Source organism: Salmo trutta, chromosome 20 (assembly GCF_901001165.1).
Source record: "Salmo trutta chromosome 20, fSalTru1.1, whole genome shotgun sequence".
Taxonomy (NCBI): Eukaryota; Metazoa; Chordata; class Actinopteri; order Salmoniformes; family Salmonidae; genus Salmo; species Salmo trutta.
Genome location: NC_042976.1, coordinates 41,523,883 through 41,547,860, shown reverse-complemented (window position 1 = coordinate 41,547,860; position 23,978 = coordinate 41,523,883). Strand labels below are relative to the sequence as shown.

Below are 23,978 nucleotides of genomic sequence, written 5' to 3'. Positions count from 1 at the left end.
TGTAAGTCGATCTGGATAAGAGCGTCTGCTAAATGACTAAAATGTAAAAACAGGTTTCCTGTTATATTCATCAGAGGTATAGGGAAGGTGAAGTCCATGAATTAAAACAATTAGAATTATACAGATGTTTAAAGAAGCTAATGACCCTCTGTGGCTAAATCATGCTGAAGCAATTTACTTTAGGGGAATCCAGCATCCTAACAGTGCACTGTGCACCCGCTAAATTCACTTTCCAGTTCACAAGAGGTTAAAACCAGATAACTGTATATAATGATGAGATTATATTTTACCTTTATTTAACTAGGCAGGTCAGTTAACAACAAGTTCTTATTTACAAAGACTGCCGCCCGCGGCCAAACCCTAACCCGGACGCTGGGATAATTGTGCACCGCTCTATTGGACTCCCAATCACGGTCTGGAATTGAACCAGGTCTGTAGTAACACCTCTAGCACTAAGATGTAGTGCCTTAGACCGCTAGCCCATGTATCTGATGCTGTCTGGACAGAATTAGTATGACATCCCATAATCGTTTGGTCCAGATAGCATCAGATACATGGTCTAAACATACTGAGACAGAGAGGCGCTGTTTCGCTCACTCGCATGCTTCAAACTGCGATGTATGCTTTTTTTCTTCTGTCCGGGCGCGTCTTGGTCAAACAAATGAATATTTCAATATTTTATTTGAAGGGGGCAAGGAGGACCTGGGACCTGGGCCACACCCTCTTCCACGCCACCTTTCCTGTGCACTGAAACGGTTTGCATACAATTAAGCTATCTGTCCAATCACTGTGTGTGCTCTCAAAGTGCAAAGTTGAAATATGTCGTAGACGGGAGGTACTTCCACGACAGAGTAAGGGCAAATGTGGCTAAGAATTGAATGGATGTCTGTGGTTTTCGCATTCTCTTCAAGGAAATCATTTCATTTCCCATTCAAAAGACATTAGTAGAGGGCAAGTAACAAAATGCAAGATCCTTGCATTGCATTCCCAGAAAAGTGGACAGCGCACGGATAAGCAACTTGATACATTGTAACATTCAGGGAAGTAAATGGACAGCATGGAATTTCACAAGTAAGTTTTACTTATACATTTTTGCGTTATTGTTTAAATGTTGTTGTTTTTTTGCTACAAGATGCACACTAGTTCAATTAAGGATATTTGACAGAAGATTCCGAAAGTAGTTTGGCCAAAGCAATCTTCTCGGCGTGGAATGCCACGCAGGCAATAGCCTAGTACTACTATACTACTACCCAAACTAAAGAAACGAAGTTGAATGGGGGTTGATAAGTAGGCTATGACCCGCGAATGCATTAATAAGATATTGTGACATCATATCTAGATTTTAGGCCAAATAAAATGAGGGCGATAAAGATAAGGAAATACTTTCGGGGTAGTGGGAGGGTACTTGCATTTGTTTTCATTGCGTCTATTATTTGGCTGCTGTTCGATATGGCAGCGCTTCGCCTGTCATTAAATGATGTTAACAGCCAACTTTTAAAAGAAAGCGTAGTAAAGGAAAGGCAGGCTGTCAGACAGCAGGCCACGAAACGTACGAAGTTAGTGCATAGGGGGTTTAAACATCCAGTACAGAGAGTAGACTTGGACCTGGACGAGGCAGGTAATAAAGATCCACTCCAGAATGACAATAAAGTCCTTGAAGTGTACAGGAAGCGAGGACCCGCTGTCAAAAATGACCCACAGTTTAAGGACAACGTGAACTCGCATGAGCAACAAGGAGGGAATGCCCAACCAAAGTTAGAACATGCTGTCATCTTTAAGCATAACCAAATCGAGCCTGTGCATCATGTCACAGTACAATTGAGTGTGCCTTTGAATACGAAAGCACCTGTCAAAGATCCTTTGCCCGTCAAAGATGTGTCAAAAAAGGCAGTGGACTTGGTGCTGGAGGATGGGAAAGTAGGACCTACGGAGAGGGATAAGATTGTGGCATTCCCTGCAGCAGTGGGCTCGAACTTTACCAAAGTGCCACCTGGTGTTCAGGAAGGAAAACATGTTGAAACGCCTGCCTCAAAAAATACAGGAGAGAACCAAGAGGGAAATATAGGCCTAGTGCAAAAAGGCAAAGAAAATATTGACTCCAAGACACAGAAGAAAGTGAAAAACTCACTTGAGCCTGGCAAACAAGAAAGCTTTATTAAAGACAAGGTTGCAGTGGACTATACAGTTAAACCTGTCAAAAAGGATGTACTCAAAGGAGAAGAGGTGATTGTCAACAAAGAGGACAAACAGATCAATGAGCTTGATAAAGGTAACCCTGAAGCCCTAAAGGAGTCCTTACCACCTACAGCAAAGCTGAAACGCCAACAAGGAGTCCCCACAAATTCTACAGTTGTTCGAAACACAGGCGTCCACAAAGTGCTGGCATTAGACATGACCCAAGCGCCTAGAGATGTCAACGCAATTGGGCAATTTGGGCAAGCAGCCATGGTGCCCAGTGACAAAGAGCAGGAGGTGAGGAACCGTTGGAATGAGGGCCATTTCAACGTCTACCTGAGTGACCAGATCCCTGTGGACCGAGCCATCCCAGACACCAGACCTCATACGTGAGTCAAACGGTTGCCTGGACCACACCATGATTACTTACTCACTCCCTCACTCGTACAGTATACTAATGGTTAGTATGAAGTAACCTCTCTTTCCATTGTTGTTCTGCAGGTGTTCTGAGAGTGTGGTCCATGATTACTTGCCCACCACCAGTGTGATCTTCTGCTTTGTGGACGAGGTATGGTCCACTTTGCTCCGGTCTGTCCACAGTGTCCTCAACCGGTCTCCACCACACCTTCTCAAAGAGATCATTCTGGTGGATGACTTTAGTACCAAAGGTAAGAATGGGCAAAAGCTATACAATTGTTTAGATATACAGTACCAGTCAAAAGTTTGGACACCTACTCATTCAAGGATTTTTTTTAAATTAATTTTCACTGTCTTCTATGTTGTAGAATAATAGTGAAGACTTATAAACTATGAAATAACACATGGAATCTTGTAGTAACCAAAAAAAGTTAAACAAATGAAAATATATTGTAGATTCTTCAAAGTAGCCATCCTTTGCCTTGATGACAGCTTTACACACTCTTGGCATTCTCTCAACCAGCTTCACCTGGAATGCTTTTCCAACAGTCTTGAAGGAGTTCCCACATATGCTGAGCACTTTCCTTCACTCTGTGGTCCAACTCATCCCAAACCATCTCAATTGGGTTGAGGTCGGGTGATTGTGGAGGCCAGGTCATCTGATGCAGCACTCCAGCACACTCCTCCTTGGTCAAATAGCCATTGTACAGCCTTTACATTGTCCTGTTGAAAAATAAATGATAGTCCCACTAAGCGCAAACCAGATAGGATGGCGTATCGCTGCAGAATGCCGTGGTAGCCATGCTGGTTAAATGTGCCATGAATTCGAAATAAATCAGACGGTGTCACCAGCAAAGCATCATCACACCACCTCCTCCATGCTTCACAATGGGAACCACACATGCAGCGATCATCCATTCACCTACTCTGCATCTCACAAAGGCACAGCGGTTGGAACCAAAAATGTCATTCTCAAATCAAAGGACAGATTTCCACCAGTCTAATGTCCATTGCTCGTGTTTCTTGGCCCAAGCACGTCTCTTATTATTATTATTATTGGTGTCCTTTTAGTAGTGGTTTCTTTGCAGCAATTTGACTATGAAGGCCTGATTCACAATGTCCTCGGAACAGTTGATGTCTATTACTTGAACTCTGTGAAGCAGTTATTTGGGCTGCAATTTCTGAGGCTGGTAACTCTAATGAACTTATCCTCTGCAGCAGAGGTAACTCTGGGTCTTCCTTTCCTGTGGCGGTCCTCATGAGAGCCAGTTTCATCATAGCGCTTGATGGTTTTTGCTACTGCACTTGAAGAAACTTTCAAAGTTCTTGAAATGTTCCAGATTGACTGACCTTCATGTCTTAAAGTAATGATGGACTGTCGTTTCTCGTTGCTTATTTGAGCTCTTCTTGCCATAATATGGACTTGGTCTTTTACCAAATAGAGCTATTTTCTGTATACCAACCCTAACTTGTCACAACACAACTGATTGGCTCAAACGCATTAAGAAGGAAAGAAATGCCACAAATTATCTTTTACAAGGCACACCGGTTAATTGAAATGCATTCCAGGTGACTACCTCCTGAAGCTGGTTGAGAGAATGCCAAGAGTGTGCAAAGCTGTCATCAATGCAACGGGTGCCTACTTTGAAGAATCTAAAATATATTTTGGTTTGTTTAACAATTTATTTACTTTTAGTTGGTTACTACATGATGTGTTATTTCAGAGTTTTGATGTCTTCACTATTATTCTACAATGTAAAAAATAAAATAACCCTTGAATGAGTAGGTGTGTTCAAACTTTTGACTGTGTGTGTACACAACATTTAATAGGATGTCTTTGGGAGGGGCTTTCCTGGTAAACCGAAAGAGAGCAAATGTCTAACTGGCCTCTTGGAGACAGGCCCTTTTCTATATACTAATCAGACAGCACCAAATGTTCTGCAAACACCAGCCTGAGAAGAGTGTAGGAAGTCCACAACAAAGTCAGTGACTAAAATAAAGTGCATTTAAAATCAGTGTGTTCTCCGTCCTTGTACCTCCAGTCTGCGTCAATCATTATCAAGAGATACTACAGAGAATAGTCCTTAACATTCAGCAAGTCTAGTGACCATCAACCCGCACCTTGAGTTTCACAAACAGAACACTGGAAATTATGTCTTACAGGAAGGGGAACTGTATAAATATGCTTAACATTGTGTTAAAGTGTTGTTTTTCTATAGAAGTTTGTATATTTTCAGCCAGTAGTTTTGAAAGTAGTGCTCACAAGCCAAAACGGGTCCCTGAAAATTGTGTACGATGTCATCCATTTCGTATATGTTACGTCCAGCAATTCGTATGACCTGTTACCAATTCCAATTTATACAATATTTTACAAATGTCTAAGTGCTTTCACTATGAAAGGTATGAGCGTGCAACTCAATTGAACAAAATATTTGAAGTATTGATTGTAAGGATTGCTTGGCTTTCTCCACCAGGCGACGATTACAGATGTTTTGTTATGCATGTATGAACTGTACATTGTAGAGTGGAGTTCTGTACACATGGAGTTCAAAACATAAGGTTTAAAAAAAAAAATACAGACGAGGTTTTCAAAATCCTGTTCATTCTCTTTAATCGCTATAAATTAAATATAAACTTTATTAGTCTTGGAGACATCCTAAGAGTTTTTCCTGAACAGATGATGTCGCACTCTGCCCAAATGACTTATAGCTTACCATTAGGGCCTGGAGTTTTTCCTGGCCAGGTTTCATGGTCGGGAGGATAAACTCAAGGCCGTAAGCTTACTTGCCCTCATCCACTCTCTCAGAATATCTCAAGGACCATCTGGACGTGTATATGTCCCAGTATCCCAAAGTACGGATCGTCCGTCTGAAGGAGAGGCAGGGCTTGATCCGAGCTAGGCTGGCAGGAGCCGCCATTGCCAAAGGTAACCAACCACATCCTGCTGTCACCGCTATCTCATACATTTGTTTGCTGTATAAACAAAATATCCTATACAAATAATCTCAATCCTGTCCTCCCATATATGTGGCAGCCAAGCGTCCCGGTGGTTTTGAGTTTGTCTCCAGCGGGTTTGTTTGCATTTCTCACAGGTGACGTTTTGACCTTTCTTGACTCGCATATCGAATGCAACGTGGGCTGGCTGGAACCTCTGCTGGAGAGAGTGTACATGGACCGGAGGAAAGTGGCCTGCCCAGTCATCGAAGTCATCAGTGACAAGGACATGAGGTAATGTGTTTATTACCACTTATACATTATGCCTGCGTCCCAGAGCCCCATGGGCCCTGGTCAAAAGTAGTGCACTATATAGGGACTAGGGAATCATTTGGGACGCCTCCTGGGTCATATGGACAAAAATGCATATCAGGATAAATTGACTGAATTATCATAACTAATGATAAGTTGAGCGATAAATGTATAACATTGACGTGCATCAGTTACTTTTCTAGGTGCCTCTGAATGTTGTAGCTATCAATTGTCCCATTTAGTAATATCCCATATTAGCAGCCCATATTAGCAGCCTTATTCCATTCTCTGGTGTAGGCTGCTTATCGTAATTATGAGTATAATGTCCTCTGTAGTTGGTTCGGTCGGCGTTGATCATTTTCGGTTTATGGTCCCAGTTTGAGTTATTATTCAACCTCATTGTCCAAATTTTGGTCTGTCGGTACCCTGTGGGGGGCACAATGTCTCATGGTGATATTTCTAAAGGTCTATGCACCTAGTGGGCCATTCTCGCTCGGACAAAGCTCACTTAGCTGACAATGTCCCTAGTGTTGCTAAATGTGCGACAGCAATGGTAGCTTTCTGTGTGTTACCTACACGTAACATATCATCAGAACGCTTCGATTCACAGCTATCCGTCTGACACGTTTTCAACAGACCTTTGACCCTAAGGGTTCATATTGGAATTACCTGTATACACTGGTGTTTAAAAGAAAAACTGATAACCCTACAGTTCTCAGCTTCTTTTGATACATCCAGGTTTGATGCAACATCCTGTTTACTGGAAGTCAGTCCTTGTAATGTTGATTTCAGGCTCCTGTGTGATTTAATCAGATTCATCTGAGTTTTGTGCATTTAATTCCCACATGCATTATTCCTCCAGTAATGTAACATTTGGTTAATTATGTTTTGTGTTTTTACAGCTATGTGTTGGTTGACAACTTCCAAAGAGGGGTGTTCAAATGGCCCTTGGTGTTTGGGTGGAGCACGTTATCAAAGGACACCATCAAGAAGAATCACATGAAGGATTCAGATCCCATCAGGTAGTGCTGTATTTCATTACACCCCCTCGTGACTGTTCATTCACATAGTGATGGTTGCGGATGAGTTCAACAACATAAGGGCCCTGTTCCAAAACTTCAGGAATGCATTCCTCCTCCATTTCCTTGAGGTAATCATCGATCTATACATGATTGAATAGGTCAAAGCTAGGTTACGCTTACTTATTACTTTCACCAATCCAACCAAATGAGATCAGAGATTACTTGAAGGGGCCAAGGTCTGACTCATATCCTGATTCCTTTGTGAGAGTTGATAAGACCTAGGAGGAATGTTTTTGTGTTCTTCACTTTCTCAATCTTTGTGCTAACTGGGTTGTATTCATTAGTGTGCACTGTAGCAAAATGTTTTGCAACAGAAAATGAAAACAAGTGTTTCTAATTGGACAAGTTCAGGTAGTCCTTCCCTGTTTCAGTCCATTTTCTTCTGTTTGGTGCCTAATGAATACAACCCTGGACTGTGTTTTGTTCCTCAGATGTCCTGTCATGGCAGGAGGCCTTTTCTCCATCGATAAGAAGTACTTCTATGAACTGGGCTCTTATGATCCTGGCCTGGATGTATGGGGTGGAGAGAACATGGAAATCTCTTTTAAGGTAAGTTGTAGAGCTGGGCGATATGGACAAAAATCCATATCGCGATAAATTGCCTGAATTGATGCGATAACGATAAATGGAAGGATATTAACATTAATGTGCACCCCAGTTGTTTTTTTTAATGGTAATTTAAACCAGAGTTTGTTATACTGCTTCTTATTGTAATGAACGATATCAGCAAAATGACTGCGTTAAATGTGTCTAATTGCCGGTTTATCGTCCCAGCTCTAGTAATTGGGACACATTTTCCCGTGTTTTATTAGAGATTAGTCTGTTTGCAGATCGATTTGAACGAGAGGTTTGATATTCGACAACCTGGTTTAGGATTACACCGTAAGCTCTGCCCTTAACTCTGACTCATGATCAAGGCTGCTTCGCAAATGGCATCCTATTCCCTACATGGTGCACTACTTTCGCCCAGAGCCCTATGAGCAAAAATAGGGTGCCATTTGGGATGCTTCTCAAATGATCTGATCACACCTTACGTTGTTGATTTTATGATTTTTTTGTTGTTGCAGATTTGGATGTGTGGAGGTGAGATTGAGATCATCCCGTGTTCCCGAGTGGGGCATATTTTCCGAGGCGAGAACCCGTACAAGTTTCCCAAGGACAGGCAGAAGACGGTTGAGCGTAACCTGGCCAGGGTGGCAGAGGTGTGGCTGGATGAGTACAGGGACCTGTTCTACGGCCATGGATACCTCCATCTGTTGGATAGGAGTGTCATCGACATCGGCAACCTCACAGACCAGATCGAACTCCGGAAGAAGCTTGAGTGCAAGAGCTTCAAGTGGTACCTGGACAACGTGTACCCAGACATGGTCGCTCCGCTGGTCAAAGCTGAGGGGCTGGTAGGTGTACTTTTTTACAGTAATAAATGATATTAATGGATGGATTGGATTTACAGTATATGGTGCTTTTCCAGATGCTCAAAGGGTTTACATGGTATGTACCTTATTGCTGCAGTTTATAACTACGTTTGACACACTTCTAATCATTGTCTTTATTAAGCGATTGATTGATTCATCAATAGGAATCCAGTTTTTGCTTTTAGGCTGTTTACCCTTAGAATATATCGCATTGTTTCTCTTTTTCTGGCAAACAATTGTTACTCTTACTTTGTTTATATCTCCAGTTAAATTATCCCTCATCTTGATGTTGAGACAATTGTACTTTTTTTCCTGTGGTGGGGGGGGGGTTGTTTTCTTGTCTCCTCTCAATGCCTCTGCAACTCAGACAGAGATGTCAATTGTCCTCTTATCTGAACAAAGAGTGACTGTCTCGTCAGGCTTGTGACAGTTCTGTCAGCATTTGTTGAAGGCAGAGTGAAAGAAAAGAGAAGCCTTTCTACTGTCAATATGGCGCAGTGACACTACCTATGTAAAGCAAATGTTATGACGGCTCTAGGCATTGTCATGTAATGTTATACCTGTGATCCTCCTCTGCTAGGTTTTCAATCGTGGAGTCAGAAAATGCCTCGCTCTGCAGGATGGCTCCCTTGTCTTTGAGATATGTGATCTCAGCAAGCTGGTAAATACTCACAGCTTCCCCCATTTGATAGGAAATGTTTTTTTTTTATGGCTATAACACATTGCATAGCTCCAGATGTGTGCTCACTATGGAATTCCTGTTTTAATTCAACACACACCCAACCGGTCTTGAAAACCCCCATAGTTGTCATGAAGTCTGATTTATATGACCGACACTAAGGATGCGTCCCAAATTAAACCCAATTCCCTAGATGGTGCCCTACCCTACGGGCCCTGGTCAAAAGCAGTGCAGTAAATAGGTAATAAGAGAGCCTGCATCCCAAATGGCAAACTCTTCCCCTCTGTCCCTAAACCTCAGAGTCAACACTTCAATTACACCTGGATGAGGCACGTTCGTCAGAAGGATGTCTGCGTCACTGCTCATGGCAAAGGGACCAGTCTGGCTCTGCAGCCGTGTGACAACACTAAGCCACAGCTACGCTGGCTCCACAAGGCCACCAACTCGGCTCTGGTAGGTTCACTTTACAATGGTGGTTTTCTGAATCTTGGTTTTGAGGAGAGTGTTAAGTCATTCCTGAGCCGAGCCGCTTATAAGTGTCGGCGTTGCATGCGGCATATTTACAGTGTGCGAGGAGGAAATTCAGCAACTCTTGGAGGATGGCAGAAGTTGAGAACGGTGTCTTTTACGGTTGAAACCAACTATTTTCGGCCCGTAGCTTTCATCAGGGTTTAGCACCTGAATTCACGACACCTTGGTTGGAGCGGGAGGTAGCCAGCAGTGTTCCTTTCAGTTGCTGGATGAAAGTCGCCATTATGCAGATGGTGATTCGGTGGTATTCCCCTGTGTTCTCTTTGCTCAGGTGGAGCACCTCATAGCGGAGAATAGTCCCCGGCGTATGTGCCTGGAGGCTGGGGCTCTGGATGACAGCATACAGCTGAAGGAGTGCGAGTCTACCAGTCACTACCAGAAGTGGCAGTTCACACACTACCACACTGTGTGATGGGAGTACAGGACTACAGCACTGTTCCTGCATTAGAGATTGACACTAAAGAACTTGACTGTACTGTATGCATTTGGATGTTTTCAGTGTGTTTCTGCAATGGGATATGCATGGTGCTGCTGGTGTGAGGGTGGTGTTGGGACGTGCAATGCTTTTTTTTTTTTTTTTTTTACTTCTCCTTTTTATCATGATTGACCTTCACTTGGAATTTTGAATTTTTGCATGACTGAGGGCCCCGGAATGATTTGAAAGGACAGCTGTTACACTGTGTAATTACAGGTTTGTATTTGGTGGCATAGTTTACTGGTGTAGGCTATACAACTAAATAATTGTTGCATACTCGTATGCAGTGGCTTGTGAAAGTATTCACCCCCCCCTTGGCATTTTTCCTATTTTGTTGCCTTACAACCTGGAATTAAAATGGATTTTATGGGGGGGTTTGTATCATTTGATTTACACAACATGCCTACCACTTTGAAGATGCAAAATATTTTTCCGTGTGAAACAGACAAAAAAACAGAACTTGAGCGTGCATAACTATTCACCCCCCAAAGTCAATACTTTGTAGAGCCACCTTTTGCAGCAATTACAGCTGCAAGTCTCTTGGTGTATGTCTCCATAAGCTTGGCACGTCTAGCCACTGGGATTTTTGCCCATTCTTCAAGGCAAAACTGCTCCAGCTCCTTCAAGTTGGATGGGTTCCGCTGGTGTACAGCAATCTTTAAGTCATACCACAGATTCTCAATTGGATTGAGGTCCGGGCTTTGACTAGGCCATTCCAAGACATTTAAATGTTTCCCCTTAAACCATTCAAGTGTTGCTTTAGCAGAATGCTTAGGGTCATTGTCCTGGAAGGTGAACCTCCATCCCAGTCTCAAATCTCTGGAAGACTGAAACAGGTTTCCCTCAATTTTCCTGCATTTAGCGCCATCCATCATTCCTTCTATTCTGACCAGTTTCCCAGTCCCTGCCGATGGAAAAACATCCCCACAGCATGATGCTGCCACCACCATGCTTCACTGTGGGGATGGTATTCTCGGGGTGTTGGGTTTGCCCCAGACATAGTGTTTTCCTTGATGGCCAAAAAGCTCAATTTTAGTATCATCTGACCAGAGTACCTTCTTCCATATGTTTGGGGAGTCTCCCACATGCCTTTTGGTGAACACCAAACATGTTTGCTTGTTTTTTTTCTTTAAGAAATGGCTTTTTTCAGGCCACTCTTCTGTAAAGCCCAGCTCTGTGGAGTGTACAGCTTAAAGTGGTCCTATGGACAGATGCTCCAATCTCCGCTTTGGCGCTTTGCAGCTCCTTCGGGGTTCTTTGTTGCCTCTGATTTAATGCCCTCCTTGCCTGGTCTGTGAGTTTGTGGGTGGCCCTCTCTTGGCAGGTTTGTTGTGGTGCCGTGTTCTTTAATAATGGATTTGATGGTGCTCAGTGGGATGTTCAAAGTTTCAGTTTTTTCTTTTAACCCAACCCTGTGTGTGTGTGTGTGTGTGTGTGTGTGCGTGTGTCTATATATCCTGTATATACACTAAGATCATGTGACACAGATTGCACACAGTTGAACTTAAAAAAAAAACTAAATATGTGACTTCTGAAGGTAATTGGTTGCACCAGATCTTATTTAGGGGCTTCATAACAAAGGGGATGAATACATATGCACGCACCACTTTTTCGTTGAACTATTTTGTCTGTTCATTACATGAAACACAAATAAAAATCCACTTAAATTACAGGTAATGCAACAAAATTGGAAAAATGCCAAGGGGGTGAATACTTTTACAAGGCACTGTGTGTACGTATGTATGTGTATATAAGCTCTGTGGTTTACTCAAATTACTGTGAGCTTGTATATAGAGGGTGTGACTCTCTTTAGCTTTATAGCCAACAGTTTACTTGCCGTTAGTCAACACCTCCACTAACTTGTGTGTGTGCCAGCTCATGCTTTTCACTAGTATACTGTTGCTCTCACTTTTTGAGGTCTTTGGTTTTACATGCATGTTCACCAGCTTTGCAAAAAAAATGAATTCTCATGCCTTGACAAATCAATCACGAATGTGCCTTGATTATTTACATGAGGACTTGTACCAAGTATTTGTTTCCTGCAGATGTCCTGTATACAGTTGAAATTGGAAGTTTACATGCATCTTAGCCAAATGCATTTAAACTCAGTTTTTCACAATTCCTGACATTTAATCCTAGTAAAAATGCCCTGTCTTAGGTCAGTTAGGATCACCACTTAATTAAGAATGTGAAATGTCAGAATAATTGTTGAGAATTATTTATTTCAGCTTTTATTTCTTTCATCACATTCCCAGTGGGTCAGAAGTTTACACACTCAATTCGTATTTTGTTTCATTGCCTTTAAATTGTTTAACTTGGGTCAAACGTTTCGGGTAGCCTTCCACAACCTTCCCACAATAAGTTGGGTGAATTTTGGCCCATTCCTCCTGACAGAGCTGGTGTAACTGAGTCAGGTTTGTAGGCCTCATTGCTCACACACGCTTTTTCAGTTCTGCCCACAAATTTTCTATAGGATTGAGGTCAGGGCTTTGATGGCCACTCCAATACCTTGACTTTGCTGTCCTTAAGCCATTTTGCCATAACTTTGGAAGTATGCTTGGTCATTGTCCATTTGAAAGACCCATTTGCGACCAAGCTTTAACTTCCTAACTGATGTCTTGAGCTGTTGCTTCAATATTTCCACACAACTTTCCATCCTCATGATGCCATCTATTTTGTGAAGTGCACCAGTCCCTCCTGCAGCAAAGCACCACCACAACATGATGCTGCCACCCCCCGTGCTTCACGGTTGGGATGATGTTCTTCGGCTTGCAAGCCTCCCCCTTTTTCCTCCAAACATAACGATGGTCATTATGGACAAACAGTTCTATTTTTGTTTCATCAGACCAGAGGACATTTCTCCAAAAAGTATGATGTTTGTACCCATGTGCAGTTGCAAACCGTAGTCTGGCTTTCTTTATGGTGGTTTTGGAGCAGTGGCTTCCAGTGGCTTCTTCCTTGCTGAGTGGCCTTTCAGGTTGTTGATATAGGACTCGTTTTACTGTGGATGTAGATACTTTTGTACCTCTTTCCTCCAGCATCTTCACAAGGTCCTTTTGCTGTTATGGGATTGATTTGCACTTTTCGCACCAAAGTACGTTCATCTCTAGGAGACAGAACGTGTCTCCTTCCTGAGCGGTATGACAGCTGCGTGGTCCCATGGTGTTTATACTTGCGTACTATTGTTTGTACAGATGAACGTGGTACCTTTAGGCGTTTGGAAATTGCTCCCAAGGATGAACCAGACTTGTTGAGGTCTTGGCTGATTTCTTTTGATTTTCCCATGGTGTCAAGCAAAAGAGGCACTGAGTTTGAAGGTAGGCCTTGAAATACATCCACAGGTACACCTCAAATTATGTCAATTAGCCTATCAGAAGCTTCTAAAGCCATGACATCATTTTCTGGAATTTTCCATGCTGTTTAAAGGCACAGTCAACGTAGTGTATGTAAACTTCTGAACCACTGGAATTATGTTACAGTGAATTAATCTATCTAAAAAATGGTTGGAAAAATTACTTGTCATGCACAAAGTAGATGTGCTAACCGACTTGCCAAAACTATAGTTTGTTAACAAGAAATTTGTGGAGTGGTTGAAAAATGAGTTTTTATGATTCCAACCTAGGTGTATGTAAACTTCTGACTTCAACTGTATTTTAGCATTCCATTTGACCGCACAATTGCCCATATCTCTTTCTGTTTCAGTGCCAGATGGCTGGATATTTTATGCCACTTTGATTTAATGTAAATAGATCTGTTCTGTCCTTGTACCATTCTTACTGTTTGAAATATCATTTGATGTACAAATTTAAATGCATGCAGTGTGCATGAGTCTGTGTAGGCATTACATATCACAGCTTTGCTAAAGACATCTGACATTTCTTTATTGAGATAAAAATTGAATTGTATTATGAGTCAGCTCCGGGTTGAAGTTTTCCCTAGGCACAGATCTATGATCAGCTTCCCCTCCCCAATTCTAACTTCAATGATTAGTGGGGGACATTTCAAACTGACCCAAGATCAGTGTCTAGGGGAAGCTTTACCCTACACTATATGGCTCGCCTGGTATAATAAGAGCTGCTTGTTTTTTTTGTTTACTATGGTTGTAGGTTTAGTGCGTACTGTATATACATTTCTTTAACAATAGAGGGGACTGTTGATACCAAAGATGAACGATGGGATTTTCTTTCTCCAAATTCACACACATCAATGTTTAATTTCCTTTAATGAATAGATATTAAAGATCATTTTATTCTGTTTTCTTTTTCCACATTTATGCAACAGATATTTCACGAGAACATGTACACTGTACTCATGGAAATATTACAGTATGAAAGGTATGTCTGTTACAGCGTTTTAGGGGTTAACATTATTAGTTGGTTCAGTTCTTATAGCTTAAGGGGGGTGTGTGTGTGTGTACATTTTAAATAGCAGAACTTCACATATAGGGCTGATCACCTGAAATTCATACTTGCAGTGCTTAGCGAAGTGTATTGAAATCTTTTTACAGGCCAGGGGCCCCTGGGGGATGCAAATTGTAATGTTTAGTAGTAGGATTATTAGGTCCAAGCCTTTCTTTTTTATCTGCTTATCAAATACCTGCCTTACATAATCAAATGTTCCCCACTAATTTTCAAATTAAATAACAATACTACTATGCACATTGAGCTCCTCTCAGTAGTCATTCCAAGTCTGTGAGAACTCTTCATGTCAATCATTCTTTTGGCTTCAGCAGGGACTTAACGTTACAGTGAAATGTCAACATTTGAAATATGATACACTGAAAAATCTGTTATGATTGTGTATTAGACAGAGACGCAACCAATGACGACAGGTGATTGTTATTCCAATGTGCATAGCGACTGGTTTAGCGTGCCCCCATCCAGCTCCATGCAGTTGAAGTAAAGCTGCAATATCTTCCAGATATTAACTTGATGTAACGTCATAGATTCATCATCCTGGACTCAAACTCGTCGATCTTCTGGCGAGTGTTACCTTTGCGTATCTTCCTGTAGGAGACAGTGCTATATTTGGAGCTGGCGCTGTGGTCGGAGGATTTCTTATGACGGGGCTGGCCAGACTTCTGTCCTTCTGAGGACTGGGAACTTGTACCCTGACAGGCCAGGGAATCCTGGGAACCTATATCTGTGTCCTCCTCATCCTGACTCGCACTGTTGGGCTCGTCACCAGAGGAGCATGGGGCCTCGGCCTCCCTGTATAGCTGAGCCTCCTCAGGTACAGGAGTGGGAACAGGTGTCTGATCCTGTGTATCTTTCACCTCCATCTTGTGTGAAGCAGAAGCTTAAATGCAGAAGTACACATTTTGTTACTTGTTCTCAGAACAATTTTTAATATTCTGAGTTCTCTCATTGTAGTGTACTAAATAATGTAAAATCTGCTTATAAATGTGGTTATATGGTAATTTTACCAAAAATATTCATTGTGGAATGAATGCTGGATTATCGATACTGACAATTTTACTTTGATTGTATAGAATATTCTCCGTATAATGCCGATTTCCTTACCTTTGTTCATCATTGTGTCCTGTCCTGTATGTTTTTGTGGCTCTGCAAGTGTTTGAGTTGGGATTTGTGCCAATGTTTCTGTCTGGACTGTCTGGGGCTTAGTTAGGCCACTGTCGGTGTGCTGATGTGACCCAGTATCACCCTTGCCCGAAAGGGCAGCGCTCCGGCGGTCTCCTCCGTCCGTGATGGGATCTTTCCCTGTTCCATTCTCCATGACTACACTGGCTGTCTCAGCCTTGAGTAGGCTCACCTTCCCATTCTGTGGTTGAGCTGATTTCTCTGTGGACTCACGGAGCAAGGGACAAGACCTTCCTTCCCCATCTAATGGAGCATCACCCTCATCGTAGAACACAGAGTCATCTCCCTCCTCCTCCTCCTCCATAGCTCTCTCCACAGCCTGCTCCAGAGACTGGATGGCTCCCAGACTCATCCCACTGATGATCTCCACCACCTGGGATGCCACCCTGTTCGTATTCCCCTCCGTCCCGTCCAGGTCCAGTGGAGGAGGAATGCTCTTTTCTCTGTCCATGTTTTTTTTGTTTGTTCAAAATAGTTTTTGTGGTGCTGAAATAATCAGACTTCTCTGACTTCGTCAATTGTCCACCTCTTTTGATTTTTCCCGACGAGCATTTTGTCGTATCAGTTGCCAGACAGTTCGAGCGTCTTCAGCCGGCCAATGCGGTCACCCACCGCAGTCATCCAATCAAAATACTCATTCTCGTTCCGAGTTATCCCGTTGGCTGGTAAGGGAGAGTACCATCCTGCATTTTTAATCAATGATGTGAGGCCGAGCTGTCTTTTTTGTGCTAGTGTGCGATGTAATTCTTTTAAGCATGTTTGAGCCAATGAAGAACAGAGGTTTTGTGTTGGACCAACAAATGGCTCTTTGTCTGTGTGACTTGGACAAGTGTACTGATTGTTTGGTATAATCCATCCTGAGTGACCACCTCCCTGTGCCATTCTGAGACCAGATGAACGTTCTCCTGTAGGTTTACTCAAGTGGAAAGCAGGGTAAGCTACGGAGTTAAGAGAGCACATGTTGCATGCTTAAGGGTCCCTTAAGAGATGGCAACAAGAACACCTACCATTGCATCAGATCATATCACGTATGGCAGTAAGTCGCTTTGTATAAAAGCGTCTGCTAAATGGGATATGTTATCATATAGCGGTGTAAAAAGAGAATAAGGTTTACATTCTGTATGCTCTGTCCCTCTCTAATTCTCTTTTTAGCAGCTCTTTTTACTGTCTTCTCATTTGACTCCAAGCTAACGGAGAACATAAGAGAAAGGAAGGATAGTCTTTTTCACTATAGAGCTGTAGCGCTGACCTTCCTGTTAACCTCAGTCTAAGCCGTTAGTGCCCTCCCATCTCTTCTACGTTAACAAATGGAATTGGATCATTTCGTTATTTGAATTTAAGACCCCTTTAGCCCCCCCCCCAAAAAAAAATATATATTTTAAAGTTATTTGATTAAAATAATTTGGACTTTACTACTATAGCCCATAGAATCGCATTGAATAACATTCGTAAATAGCAACAAAAACAAAATCATGAAGAATAAGGTTTTGAAGTGTCTGTCCTAATATCTAGGAAATATAAGAAAGCTCAGGAAGTGTGTGTGTGTGTAACTTTGTGTGTAACTTTTTTTTCTCCATATTTAACCCCTTATTTGTTACTAGGGGTTACCTTCAGACGAGTCCCCTGAGTGCCCCAATGTTGTGCTTTGGGATTCCAATCTTCTGGCGTAGGTCAACAGTATATGTACATTTCCTTTAACTGTCCTACTTATATCTCAGACACACTTATCAACAGCAACTTACAGGAGCAAATAGGGTTCAGTGCCTTGCTCAAGGGCACAATGAAAGATGTTTCACCTAGTCAGCTTGGGAATTCGAACCAGAAACCTTCTGGTTACTAGTCCACCGCTCTTAACCACCAGGATACCTGCCGCCCCACTTCAGAACCCCACTGGCATCACATTTGGCAAGATATTGTGAACCTCATTCTCCTTTTACAGTGTGGCATTGTACCATATCTTCCGATATAATTCAAAGTCCTAAGCATTTAATGCCATCTAGTGGTTGTTCACCAGTTATTTTTTTCACTCTCACAGAGATGTACTTAAATAATAGAAAGCAGTAAGAGAGAGAGAGAATATGTAAATAGTTGGTTCCTAAACTGTCACTATACACTTTTATTTGTGTAAACCTTTAGTCACTTGTCTTCAGGGAATTTCAAACACGTCTTTTTGAATCTCAATGAAAGCAGCAAATGGCACACATCAAGCATACATTCAAAACAGTCGAGTAACATTCCACGGCACTCTGTTAAAATACCATGAATTAGAGCAAAGGCGGTTCTTATTTGTAGTATAACTATCAAGACTGAAAGTAAGTTGTAGATAACCTGAAACTTGGGTATGGGTACGAAAGTAGCTCCTTCTCTGCCCACATCCTGTTTTGAACTATGAAGTTAGCTACCTGGTTAAGACCTCACACTTTTTTAGGTGACAAACTGTTGCTGGTAAATTCTTTCATTGCATGTATGTACCTGGTTAAATAAAGGTGAAATTAAAATCAAATGTATCAAATATGCAAAGCATAACACTTCTCAAGTTATATACAAGCAAAATATTGAATTGAGGGAAATCATGGCTTTTCATGCATAGTTATCACCCTACATACAATGATAACATTTTTAGAAATGGCAAGCACAATCTTTGTTGCCATGTCTGCCCACACATGGAGTTCCCGTGTTCTATATTCCAAATAATTGTTACCGTTATAAGGATTAATGCTGTTTTCTCATTATGGAAATTGTGCAACAGCCAGACAGCCACATAAGCAGTCCATCGCGTATACAGTATCTATAGATAACCGAAGGCCTTTGACAAAGGGAGATTTCTCTTTACCTCCTAATGCTTCTCATCCCAATAATGTTAATTGAGTGGCTACTCCTGAGCCAGGGGCACGGTGTCCATATTGGCAATGCTTCAGTCTCAGCAGGAAATGTTTGTATTGAACATCACATCAGACACAGACCTACTGTAGTGTTCGTTCATTGCTCAGGTCAGGTGTCCTCCTCCTCCACTGAGTGGTTGAATCCAGGGATGAACTTCAGGATGTGTTTCCGGACGCTGGCTCTCCTAGCCTTCCTGGGGAGTGTCCCGAACAGGGAGGAGGAGGCTCTGGAGGGGTCCCAAGAAGGGGAGGCGAGGGAGCCACTGCTGCCAGCCAGGCTATCGCTGCGGGGACGGCTGAGGCTGGCCGGGGCCCTGGGCATTTCCTGGGGGAAGTCTGTGGAGAAGAAGCAGCTATCATCTGGACTGGCCACATTGCAGGGGCTGGGAGAGCTCAGGTCCCCAAACACACTGGCCAGGTCACTGTCCTCTGTCATCCCACTCCGGCAGCTACTGTCACTGGAGAAACGGTGGCCACAGTGGTCACTGTGTCCAGACGGAGACAGTAGAGACATCAGGGAGTCCATAGAGGGGTGTAGAGAACTGTCATTCAGGTTACCTGGAGACAAGGGAAGGGCAGTTAGTTGACTTCAACAAACGCAGTATTCATGTGCACTGTAACGGATGTGGTTGATTTGACAGGACATTTTTTTTATATCAATTACTTCTCAGTTAATGCGTCACAAAGACAGTAAACGAAGCTCGTTAATGCAGCTCAGCGTTTTACTTGTCATTTTCACATCAGCTAATGAGACAGGAAGTTGTGTGGTTTCACAGCTGGGCAAAACCCCTCACCTCGCGTAAGGCGTTTTTCCTGTAATGTGAGCGCTTGCAACTCCACCCATTTCTCTCCCAGGGTATGCTGTGTGGACAAAAAACATAGAATGACATGCCAATTAAACATGATTGACTCCACTATTCATTAGACATGATTGAGGTCAGCTATACAGTACTTAACATAGCCTTTATTATAGTGTTTCCCTGTGACCCAATTCATCTACATTAGGATTTGTGCATGGAATTGTGTAGTATACTTAAGCAGTAAGGCCCAGGAGTGTGGTATATGACCAATATACCACGGCTAAGGGCTGTTCTTAAGCACGACGCAACGCGGAGTGCCTGGATCCAGCCCTTAGACGTGTGGTACAGTATATTGGCCATATATCACAACCCCCTGAGGTGCCTTATTGCTATTATAAACTGGTTACCAACGTAATTAGAACAGTAAAAAGCAATGTTTTTATTATACCTGTGGTGTATATGGTCTGATAGACCATGGCTTTCAGCCAATCAGCCTTCAGGGCTTGCACAACCCAATTTATTAATAGCTATGGGGAACCGGTCTATAGTTTTGTAATGTGTGCTCTTTTTTTTGTGGGGTGGGGTTATGTGGTACTGCACAGTGCACACCACCCATATTTCCCACTATGACGTGTTACTGAAGCCAAACATCCGCCCTGTAAGAGAGACACACCTTGAGCAAGCTCATCTTCTTCTCCAGTTCAATCCTCTTCACCACCGTCCCACACACCGTCTCCATCCTGGGATTACACAGAGGCAAGATGAGCACAAGCACGGATAATACTGACCCTTCTAGAGAATAGAGTAGCTTTATGTTTCCTAGAGAAAGCTATTCAGTATACTATACCAAGGTTGAAACCAAGGTTAATGCCAATGTCAAGGTTTTATAAAAAATGCTTCTATGTTCCAATGTTTTTCTCACATTCTTCGGAGTTACAGGCAGTAACCCCTTGGTTTTACTCACTGTAGAAAGTTGGTGGATTTTCGAATCAGGTCAACGATGTGCTGATGGCTCAAGCCCTCAATGCTGACCCCATTGATGGTGACGATAACATCACCTACATGCACAACGACAGCGAGAGGAAGATAGAAAGAGAGAAAGCGAGAGCGTGGGAGATATGTTCAAAGGGTTAACACGCAAACAACCAATCTTAATCTCGGGCTGCGGTGCTGGGAGTTTGACTGACCCGAAATCAGCATTTTATTATTATTTCTCGGTAAAGGTATTGTACGAAAAACGTCGACCACAATAAATGTGCGTGGGAGAGCTAAAGAGAGACAGAGAATGTGATTAGTTAGGCGTCGACTTGTTGGCCGTTTCTATATGTGAAAGTTAGGTGTTTTGTAATGAGTGTAACGAGGACATCTCTCTGTGTGAAAACCATACTGCACAGCGTTGAAGCTGAGTCTGGGTCATAGGGAGAGGAAGTGGGTGGGTGTCTCACCGGTGGTCAGGCCTGCACTCTCAGCCGAGCTATCGTCCTGCACCTTGCACACAAATGTGCACATCTCCACCGCAGTGCTGTTCTTCAGCTGTACACCATATGTCTACAACAAGAGGAGTCACACGGTCACTCGGCAAGACTGACAACGCGGTTAAAGCACTTTTTTGTTGTTGTTGAAGAACGGATTTCTTCATAAATTCTAAACAGAATTGAATTTGAAAACGGATGAAATGTCTTACCTGAATTTCAAATCCAAACGTCTCATTGTCTTGTTTTTGCATTATAACAGTAGTCCTATATGTTCAGGGGAAATGGGGTTACAGACTTGTCCTAACTTGGGTCATTAAAGCACAGACGTTGTATGTATCATAGTGTTAACAGTGTGAATGTTATTACAAATGACAGAAGGCTTGTATTTACCTCTGAGGGTCAGAGTAATCCACCAAGGAGTTTGAGCGGGTTCTGTTGGACTGGAAAGTTAAATGTATATTTCATATATTTGTACAGTATATATTTTATGAATTACAACAGTTGAAAATAGCTATTCTCAATCTGGTCACAGCACATGTATTTCATTCCATGCAAAATAGACTAGATGGACACCAGTCTCTTTATATTCTCGGTAAGAAATTTGACATATTTTCATCGTAAACATATACATCACACTACGTTTCCAGGTATTTTTCCTGCTAGTGAACTAGTTTGTCTCCTATGTCAACCAAAAAAAAAATGTATTTGTCAAAAGGCTTTTTGTCATCGCACGTTCTCGGTTTTGTTGTGGTTGTACAGTACATGTTAATGCAAACCTCTCTGATGCCACTCTGAAACCGTCTTATGTCGTCTCTACTGACATCAATGACCTCTAAGAATACTTATAGCTTACATGACAATTGATATACAGTGAAACTGTTAACTCTTTCCTGTTTCTCTCCGAGGTTTCTCGCTTACCTGTTTCCAGCCTCTTGGCAGAGTCCCGGGAGTAGTCCCCCCATTCTGACTGGGTTTGTCATGGTGTCCCCTCAGAGAGCGCCGATACCATAGATGACTCTTCTTCCTCAGAGAGCCCTCCGTAATGTAACTGTCCTGGTTGCCCTGTCGCAGGAGCCCATTGAAGTTCGTGGTGGATTGCATGGTGGAGTGGAGCTCACTCTCTCTTCACAGCGCCATAGTGTAGCTCTGGTACAGCTAGTACAGTAGAGTAACTCTGCATGTGTTGTATATGTGGTGTGTCCCTGCCACTGCTGTGCAGCTTAAAATAAATGTGCTAAAGCGGAAATTCACACCATGCGATTATGATGCTCCTATGTTAGCGGATCACAGCCCTTTGCTTATTTTCTTTTCACCCTTCTTTTTATTTTTTTTGTGTACCGTTTGTCTGCTCTGCTGTGGCCAGGAAAAGGAAATCGGCATACTTTTTTCTCTCTCTTTTCAAACAGCCCCCTTTTTTTTGTGCCGTCTGTGCGATTTGATTTATGGTCTGTCAGAAATCAGCAATGCATGAAAAACTGCCACCTCTGTGGTCTAGACTAGCATCAGCACCTGCTTCCACTCACTCCACTTTCTGTTTTCTGAATGGGTTGGAGTCAACCTGAGCCTCTCTGGTCCGCCAAGCAAAGAGATTTGTCTTGTGAGGACAGACGAAAGCAGGCTTTCGCTCGGGGCTAGAGACTTGCTTTACAAACACACAGCATGGGTCAATGGCTAGAAGGCATCGGACGGGGTTTGATCCGAGAGGAAATCACACACAGGCCAACAGTCAAGGCTAAAATCAATGTCAGATATGTGATGTGTTGACAATTTTTCTATTGTTCTTTGATAGAAGTATTTTTTACAAGATAAACAATATGTATTTTATGATCGTACAGACAGTACTTATCCATTCAAGCACCCCAGAACTTTGTGTTTGGGACACAAAACAAATGAATTAGGAATTAGTCAAATAGGAACATCAGAATGTCCCACACCTAAAAAAAACTCCATCCCAAACGGAACCCTATTCCCTATGAAGTTCACCCTATGGACGGGCTCTGGTCAAAAGTAATGGATTATGTAAGGAATAGGTTTCCATTTGGGACAGGCCCAATATGAACCCCCTGGTAATACCCTCCTCACGAAACAGACCAATGAACAGCAGTGTTGCCTCACTGCATTCCCCTCTGGCCCATTGAACATGCGTGGCCCTTAGCAGTGCCAGCGACCAAGCTCCCACGGGACTGTCTGGCCAGTAGAATCTCCCTCCACTGTAACACTGTGTACAGACAAGGAGATCTTCCCAAATGGCACCCTATTCCCTATATAGTGCACTTCTTTTGACCAGGGCCCAAAGGGCTCTGGTCAAAAGTAGTGCACTATGGCTGTTTACACTGGCAGCCCAATTCTGATATTGTTTTCCACTTATTGTTCTTTTGACCAATCACATCAGATCTTTTCACTACAGATCTTTGTCACAGCTGATCTGATTGGTCAAAATTCCAATTAGTGGGGGGAAAACAATCAGAATTGAGCTGCCTGTCTAAACGCAGCCTCAGTCAGAAATAGGGTGCCATTTGCGACGCATCCCATGAGTTGCAATTAGAAATGTAATTATAATGGTTGTCACCCTTAACATATTGCAATACCTCACCATCAAGACAAATGTGTAGAACAAACTAAAAAAAAACTCCCAACATATCCTCACTAATGTTTCAAATTTTAGATGACGCTGATCGGCTTTAAGTTGCTGGGATATTAATTGACCGATTATCTGAATGTAGGAAGTTTACAGTCAGTTGTTGAAATAGGCTTGCCTAGTTGGAGATTCACTCCTGTCCTGCCCTTCAGTGTGAGACTGGAGCAGTGGAGTCTTATACAGTGTGTGTACTACTGGACGGGGTTTTATGACAACGTTTTATCTCAACTCTGCAGAACATTCAAATCAATTATTTTGAGCACGTTAACACTTTTCTCAGTAAGTCACTTCACCATTGAGAAAAACCAAGCCTGAGTTCTGAAATGTCTAAAAAAAAAAGCCACATCTAAAACGAACACGTTATGACTGTCCATGTTCTCAGTCACTGTGCCGTAGAATCGAATGGAGAGTCAGTTAAACCCAAGCACAGCACATTCAGGAGCGCCTGACTCATCTGAGTAGTGCTGCAAACAGCCAAGGTGGCATGGCTTATTTCCTCCAGTTAACGGACAAAAATCTCTATAATTGTTAAGTATGCTGTAGTGCTTTCTGAACCACAGTAC

The 23,978-nt window shown here is 42.5% G+C and overlaps 3 protein-coding genes across 3 annotated transcripts; 1 reads left to right on the top strand and 2 right to left on the bottom strand.

Annotated features, from left to right (window-relative positions):
- The first annotated feature begins 790 nt into the window (after positions 1-790).
- On the top strand, positions 791-10,391 carry LOC115156087 (polypeptide N-acetylgalactosaminyltransferase 5). Its single transcript, XM_029703363.1, has 10 exons — positions 791-2,564; positions 2,677-2,843; positions 5,399-5,518; positions 5,685-5,820; positions 6,741-6,860; positions 7,352-7,469; positions 7,988-8,317; positions 8,916-8,996; positions 9,315-9,467; positions 9,817-10,391. The coding sequence occupies exons 1-10, from the start codon at positions 1,357-1,359 to the stop codon at positions 9,955-9,957; spliced, it is 2,574 nt and encodes an 857-aa protein (XP_029559223.1). The 5' UTR covers positions 791-1,356; the 3' UTR covers positions 9,958-10,391.
- Positions 10,392-14,207: 3,816 nt separating this feature from the next.
- ermn (ermin) lies at positions 14,208-17,119 on the bottom strand. Its single transcript, XM_029703362.1, has 2 exons — positions 15,543-17,119; positions 14,208-15,318 (listed from the first exon to the last, which is right to left on the bottom strand). Exons 1-2 carry the CDS (start codon positions 16,069-16,071, stop codon positions 14,960-14,962), a joined length of 888 nt encoding a protein of 295 aa, XP_029559222.1. The 5' UTR covers positions 16,072-17,119; the 3' UTR covers positions 14,208-14,959.
- A 584-nt stretch (positions 17,120-17,703) lies between these two features.
- Positions 17,704-22,394, bottom strand: LOC115156085 (cytohesin-interacting protein). Its single transcript, XM_029703361.1, has 8 exons — positions 21,696-22,394; positions 21,168-21,217; positions 20,987-21,041; positions 20,748-20,850; positions 20,267-20,360; positions 19,976-20,042; positions 19,297-19,363; positions 17,704-19,060 (listed from the first exon to the last, which is right to left on the bottom strand). The coding sequence occupies exons 1-8, from the start codon at positions 21,876-21,878 to the stop codon at positions 18,612-18,614; spliced, it is 1,068 nt and encodes a 355-aa protein (XP_029559221.1). The 5' UTR covers positions 21,879-22,394; the 3' UTR covers positions 17,704-18,611.
- Positions 22,395-23,978: the final 1,584 nt, after the last annotated feature.